General features: G+C 30.8%; 1 protein-coding gene across 1 annotated transcript; it reads right to left on the reverse strand.

Moving 5' to 3' along the window:
• Window positions 1-276: 276 nt before the first annotated feature.
• On the reverse strand, window positions 277-1,921 carry LOC114190872 (uncharacterized). Its single transcript, XM_028079936.2, has 3 exons — window positions 1,587-1,921; window positions 1,361-1,490; window positions 277-1,248 (listed from the first exon to the last, which is right to left on the reverse strand). The coding sequence occupies exons 1-3, from the start codon at window positions 1,735-1,737 to the stop codon at window positions 612-614; spliced, it is 918 nt and encodes a 305-aa protein (XP_027935737.1). The 5' UTR covers window positions 1,738-1,921; the 3' UTR covers window positions 277-611.
• Window positions 1,922-7,882: the final 5,961 nt, after the last annotated feature.

Here is a 7,882-nt window from a genome sequence, read left to right on the forward strand (position 1 = left end):
TGTTTCTTATGCACCACTATCTTCAATTTTTTCTTCTTTTTTCAAGATGCAAAATCATGACCTTTGTACAAATGACACATACATTGGGTACTTCAAGGGAACCCCACCACTTATTACAAGTGGCTGCTCTTGGAGATATGCAAACAACTAGCATTTTTCGCTGTCTTTAGAGATGTGACTTCACTATTCTTTACCTCTTTTCATTTGGGATTCAAACACAAAAATAAATCATCATTTACATCAGAATACATATCCAGAAACAAAAAGAGGGAAATATAGAAACGCACTATGTCCAAAATACACTCATAACAACATCCAAGATACATTGCCTTAGTCAAATTACAACTTTTTTTGCAGCTTCTAAATAAATCTGAAAGAAACAGGGGAACATTAATATCATCTCCTGCATTTTTCTATTCAAATATATGCTATTTTAAAAGGTTCATATTAAAATCACGTTCGTTACACTTGCTACTAATCTCTAACAATGAGACTATTATGTATACTCCCTATGAATCAGTATAGCATAAGAATCTTCAATTTTTTGTTTTCAATGATATACCATCCCACAATTAAAGAACTTGAGATGCATGCCTTCTCTTGACACACTGTCACATAGCATCCATGTTCCATAAAGTAGTATCCTCCACGCTGTCTAGCATCCATCCATTCCCTGCGCTCTGAAAATCAAACTGTGGAAAGTCGTAAGTTCCCATGGCTGAAAGGGGATCCATGTTTAGGCCTTCCATGCCATAGTTATTGGTATCAGCATAGCAATTGTCCTGGATTGGATAGCTGTAAACATTGTTCTCAAGCACATTGGGAGGACTTTTGGGGTGTTCAGAAATTTCAAGCAGCTGTGAAAATGGGAACGAATCCGGGGATGGATTGATGGGGTTGGACACAGTACTAAGATGATTTGCACCGTCCATAATGAATTCCCTTTGTGGAGGAGATGATGAAAACATAGAGGGGATATTGAAGCTGCTTGATGTTGAACTCATAGAAGCTTCTCCAGAATTACCTATATTCACCATGCTTGTCATGGAACAGTGAGGACTTGGAGAATTGTTCTGTTCCATCTTTTGGAGCAACCTCGGCATCCAAAAACACTTCACAGCATCGATGAATCTCTTGCTTCCAGACTCAATGTTAAGTTGGCGTGCCTGCTTCTGTACCCTTGTTCTCCAATAATTCTTGATCTCATTGTCTGTTCTTCCTGGCAGATGCTGAGCAATTTTTGACCACCTGTCCCCAATGAACAACACCAAAAACCATGTCAAACTCATTGTGATTTGTTCAACAAGTGCATAAATACTCATTTTTCGGACAGATCATTGAACAGTGGTTAGTTAGTTACCTGTTACCCCACTTGGAATGGAGTTCAAGGATCAAGAGTTGCTCCTGCGGAGTGAGGTTCCCTCTCTTAATGTCTGGTTTCAAATAATTCAGCCATCTGAGTCTGCAGCTTTTTCCAGTCCTCTTCAACCCTGAGATGTTGGATTGGAATAATGTTAGAAAGGTATAGAACAGTTAGAAGTGAATGAAGTTATTCCTCTAACTTTAAGCGTACGTGGAATCTGTACCTGCACTCTTGGCTAACATATTCCACCGACCTTCACCATGACGAGCAATATAGTGAATGAGCAGGCTATCTTCTTCAAGAGTCCAAGGTCCTCTTCTCAGCTCACTCTCTTCCTCATTAGAACTCAAATCTCTCTTTGCAATTGTGGACATGGTTAGCTTGTGTTTTTTGTGGTTTTCAAGGCAGCAAAAGAATTGGTACACAAGTTATAGTTGGTGTTTGCAAGAGCAAAGAAAGTTATGGACGGTTTGAGTATGATACTGCAGAGAAGAAAGTTTAAGCTAACACCAGTAGAGGCAAGAAAATTAGAAATGAGTTTCGGTGAGTGTTTCTACATCATCATCATGGGCCTATATATATATACTCCCCACGGAATTTTGTTAAATGGGTTTGGTAGACTAGGGAACAAGAGGCTATACGTTAGCTCTTGGAATAACCGAAGTTGTGAGCGATTATATTATTATGCCCTTTTTCAAAATAGGTCCCACCCATACTATTCCTTAGTTATGCAAAACACCCTGAACAAAGACACTAAATTGCGAGTGTTAACAAAGCACCCTCACCTGTCCATTGCACCATTATCTCCCACTAAACAAACATCAAAGAATCTAAAAATCCGCTAATAAAAGAGGGAATATATTAAAGTTACGCTGTTAACTATTGATTAACTAACTCGGAGCTGTGCAAATCAACGACTTTCCTCTACCTCAGGACAAGATTTTGGAGAATTGACCTTGTAAATATTGATCGTGCAAAAATTAGCTGCGGAATATTTTGATTATAAAACACGGTGTTTTTTTTTTCTAAGTGCACCTTTTTGCTGTAAGAATCGATTCAGGCTTGCAGAATCCAAGAGAAACACGCCAAAGATTCTTTCTTAAGTATACATGTATCCCATGTTAATGACTAAAGAAAATCTCCATATACTAATTAGAGTTCGTTATATTCCTTTTTAACTTTTAGAGAATCCAGTATCCCTCTGTCGTAATATCTGAACGAGAAACCAACGTTCTAGATAAAAATTACGTTTTCAAGAAAGGAAAATTTAACCCACATCTCTAACGGCATGCCTTTATTCCGGTCTAGGGTAATACTTTATACAGCAGTAGAAGAACCAGAAATTCTTGTCACATAAATTTTTCTTTGCCATTAGATTCTCCTCTCAATCTATACACTGCTACGTTACTACTCTACATAATGATTGTATTTTTCTGATTCTGCGAGAGTTCTCTCTCAAAAGTTGTCCTTTGCATCATTGTGCAAGTAAGTGGTCTTCACTTTTTTTGTAATCACAGTTGTGTAACCATGCTTGTTTTTTTCCTTCGCGGAAAAAGACTCTTTAGAAAAGTAACTACACTTCCTTTCCCTTAGCATTATGTACTTACCTATCACGTATTTCACTATTCCCCGAACTATATTGCCCTCAGCAGTTAAACCGTTAAGAATTCGTACAATTCCTTTTCTCAGTTACGTTACATTAAAACACATTCAGAATGCATCAACAGTAGATATAACTTTTAAAAGAATTACCACTCATATAAAAGTTTACAAAATAATTAAAAATATTTGTTGATATTGTTTTTCAGTAATTACTGTAAGTTAGCAAGGGTTGAATAAAATATATATATAATAATTCTTTATATTATCTGTGCATGTAATATTTATTTTAATAAGATAAATAATGCATCTAGTAGGCAAATGGTTAAATGAGATTTTAGGTGTTTCTCTTAACATTTTAAGGTTAGCCTCTGAGGTGTCCCAAACTTCAATAATGGAGGTTTCGTAGTTAGTACAGGGAAAAAAAGTCACTTTCAATTGAACTGTGTTGTTTAAGTCAGTAAGAATTTAACATGAGATGATTAGGATTTTTGGCTTACGTAGGTTGTAGAGCACTATATGCTTTTAATGTGGGTTGAAATAGGATAATTATCTTCTTGTTGAAGATAAGGTCATTATCTTTAGGTGGCTAAGTAGGTGTTTTGAATTGGTACCTAGCTGATAAAGAGGTTATTGATGTTGTTCGAGGTTATTTTGGATCTTTCCTGGCCTATTATTTGGTGACCTCGATCATGTATTAGGTCTAGAATAAGATATTTTAAAAACTGTTAAGTTGTTTTAGCAAGTTTTCTTAGTATTTGTCGTTAACTAAGACTTTGTTGACCAAATGGTAATTGTGGAAAATCTCTGGTTTGAACTTTAAATTTAAAAAATAAATTGTAAGTTGAATTAGAAAGCAGTGGCGAAAGTTTATGAACAGATTCAGATGTAACAGAATGTTTGAGGGTGTTATAAAATGACAGCTCATGATCTCTGAATTTACATTTAATATTTAACAGTGTTTGATGATGAGAACAATATGTGTGTGTGTGTGTGTGTTAATATGAAAAAGAAAAGAGAAAAGGAGTTTAAGAAGTTGAAATGAATGGATGGAGAATGTGGTGTGTTTTGCAAGTATTTCTAAATAAGTAACGTGTTTGACTGAGGAAAAGAAAAGGGAAGTGAAAAGAAGATGACAGTGTAGAGATACATACAATGTAAGAGCATGGGGAGCGGCGGGGAAGAAGCACGTCAGCAACTAAATGTTGGTTTGGTCAGAAAGTGGGGACATCACGTTTGTCTCAGCTAGCCAGCTGTTTCCATTTTTTTTCTCCTTCTCTGTTTTTTCTTCCCATCAATTCTCGCGTGCTCCTGTTAACTACATATAAACACATGCAACAATTTCATTCAAATCCACGTTTATAAAATAAAGTATTTTTACTCTAACCACACCATATCTCCTCATGAATTTCGTTTCTCTGTAGTCCAGTTTTAAGTTCAATTCATTTTTATTTTAGGAAATAAAGAAGATAAATTGAAATTTTAATGGATCACACGTAAGGACAAAATGGTTACTTAAAGACTGATAGGCATACACCACAAAAGTTACACAGATCAATTTGACAACATTAACTTAGACTTTAATTTTTTCTTTTATTTTAATTCAAAATTTTAAGACATTATATTTATGACTTTTTTTTATATGGTGTTTAAGTTTATCATTTTTATTTAATGTGAAATTTAATTCAATTTTCAAAAGATTAACACCATTTTTAATAAAAAATAATTGTGTTTTCTCTTTCATACAATATATTTTTCTTTAAGATGAGTTTGTTCTTATTAGAAAATTCATTAAGAAAAGATTATATTATATATATATATATATATATATATATATATAATCTTAGTTCAACCTACATAAGATATTATCATTACTTTTTAACTAAAAATTGATAGCTATACATATCTAAGTCCTCTCAAGGCATTTGATTTAGGATTCTTTTTTTCTTATACGATGTTTAACTTCGTCATTTTTATCCAGTATGAAACTTAGACTCATACTTTAATTATTCTCAATAATATACGTTTCTTTCATATAATATATTTTTTCTTGATATGAGTTTTTTCTTATAGGGAAGTTCATTAGGAAAAGATTGAGTGTTTTTTTTAATGATATTTAACTTTGTTATTTCTACCAAATGCAGGACTTAGATTCACAATTTGTTAATTTAATATAAACATTGTACCAATTTATTCAAGTATTTGGTCTTTTTAGAGAGGATCACCAGAGAGATACAATATTAATAAGACATGAGTTCAACCCTCATATAAAGAATTGACATCACCTTCAACAGAAAACCTTAAAGCAATAGATTTTATGAATCTTTTTGGTGCTCAATTTTCTCGTTCATATGCTTTCATCATATTTATTCACTATTTTAGAGTTGTATAAATCTAGTATTTCTTAGATATTAGTCTCATGTAATTGATTGTGTCTTAACAAAAAAAATAAATAAATTATTTAACCATATATTTTAACTTATTTTGCTAATCAGATTTCGTCCATAAATATATTATTGATAATTGATTCTTCATCTAAATATTGTAGTTTTTAGATGTGTTACCATTAATATATTAGTTTAAATATAAATTTAACTCACAATTATAACAATCTAATACAAATATTATCTTAATTTAATCATATATATATATATATATTATGGTCTACAAAATAAAATAAATAATAGGATGAAGGTGTGTGGTACACCATGTACCTTTATCCTTTATTTTATTTTTTACATTATTAACTAATAAAAGTGTCAAATAATTGATATTTTTTTTAAGATAACTATTAATGAATAGTTTCATATATATGGTCCAGTATAATTAGATAACAATACACAGATACTTTACATCAGTGACGGAGCTTATTTGTCTGCTAGGCAACCTCCAATTTTTGTATACAAACAAAAATTAACATATAAATAAAAGTTTTTTTTTTAATTTTAGTAAATTTTATATGTTTAACCTTCTCAAATTTATATATATTATAGAAAAAAGTTTGACAGCAAAATATATTTTTGAAGATCGGCCGCTGCTTTCCATTATTAAGTGCACAAACTATTTTCTCGTATGAATGGAATTAGAGAAAGAAAGATAACAAGGTATCCTTTGACTTCACTGTGTGGGTGAAACACGTGTCATTTATCTGTAGGATGTTTTGAATAAAACAAATACCAGAAAGTGAAAGATTATTATCTTTTTAAAATAATTATAGGGTTATTTTTTATTTTTGTCTTCTTTTCTACGTCTAAGTCATATTTTTGTTTGGAATAAGGTGAATTTCTATGAAAGAAAAGCGGCTTTGCAGGGCTAAATCAAATTTGTAAATAAATAAATGTGGATATTTTTTAACATACGAAATATATAAAATCAGGATAACCGTATGTAGAAACTGCATACAAGTACGCCCACGAAATATCACGTACATCAAACACAATACATTACAGTCAAGTATAGAATCCTACGTAATATACATTAAATACAGAGGATTAAATCCAAATTAAAAAGATATTAAAACCCGAAACTAAGAGGCCAATTCTAAAATAAAGCCTAATTTTTTTAATGCAAATATTTATTAAGATAATGTAACTTAAAGCATTGAGTAAAAAATATACACATAGAATTATCTTCAAATTTCACAAGTATACATTTGAACTAAATTATATTCCATCACTCAAAATTAGATTAGATGTATAATTAACATTATATTGATATCATATTTATATAAGTTTTCTCTTTATCATTATTACTAACAAACACTAAAAAAATTGTTTAAATTTTTCAAAACGGAAAACAATACAATTTTTTTAAATAACATATCTAATGTTTAGGAATTTTATGCAACATATAAAACATTTTAATTTTTCTACTATATCAAAATATCGATTTCATTGATAAACGATAATAAGATAATTTTAATTTCTATAATTTAGTGATTGTATATAAAAAACATTTGTCCACTTACATTTGTAAGACGTAATTGGTTAACAATAATAATGTGTATATTTAAAATAACTATGAATATGGTTACTACAATACTTAAACATGATATGTTTTATTTGAATTCGAGAAAACACTTATTAAAAAAAGAAAATGGATGTATCGAAAGTCTTCCTGACAAGGGTTCTAGATAAGCATATCACATTAAGAAGAACGACAGTATAGAGAATAACAGAAAAGGAATACTCGTGGTTGGGAATGCTTTCGCTGGATGGGAAGTGTACCAATGTGGCCGAAGGGACTCACCCTTGAGGAGAAGATTGTTAAGAATCCAAATGTGAATCTAAGTCCCATATTGGTGAAAAATTAGAAAGTAGAGCACTATATAAGGATAAAGACCCATAAACCTATTACTTTGAGGTTTTGGGATGAGAGTGATGTCAATGCCTTATGTGGTGAGACTCAGGTCTCATTGGTGTTGTATCTCCCCAATAAAATCTCCTTTGTAAACCTAACGTTATATTCTATGTGTATAACATGGTTCCGTAAATTTTCTTATTAAATGAAAATTTTCAAGAGTATTATATATGAAATATCATAAACTTTACTATTAAACAATGATAAATTTAATTATTTAAAGAAAAATGAAGTTCGATTAAATATTTTTCATATTATCGATTATATTCCATCAAATAAAATAAAAAAAGACATACAAAAATAAAATTGTAATTTAGACTATTTAAATCAAGAAATATTATCTATCTATTTATTAATTAAATTTATATTCTGTACCAAGGTTTAAAATTTAAAATAAAAATATATAATATCGACTAAATTTAGGCAATAGTCTTAAAACCAAACCCTAAAAACATAAAAATACAAAACCCAATCTTTTAAATACAACCCTCTCTTTTCTATAATATTCAGCTTTGCATCTATCTTCCAACTTCACCAATAGAGCAAGTCTTGTGTCATATT

This window comes from Vigna unguiculata, chromosome 7 (assembly GCF_037176805.1).
Source record: "Vigna unguiculata cultivar grain cowpea cultivar isolate G323 ecotype 2 chromosome 7, ASM3717680v1, whole genome shotgun sequence".
Taxonomy (NCBI): Eukaryota; Viridiplantae; Streptophyta; class Magnoliopsida; order Fabales; family Fabaceae; genus Vigna; species Vigna unguiculata.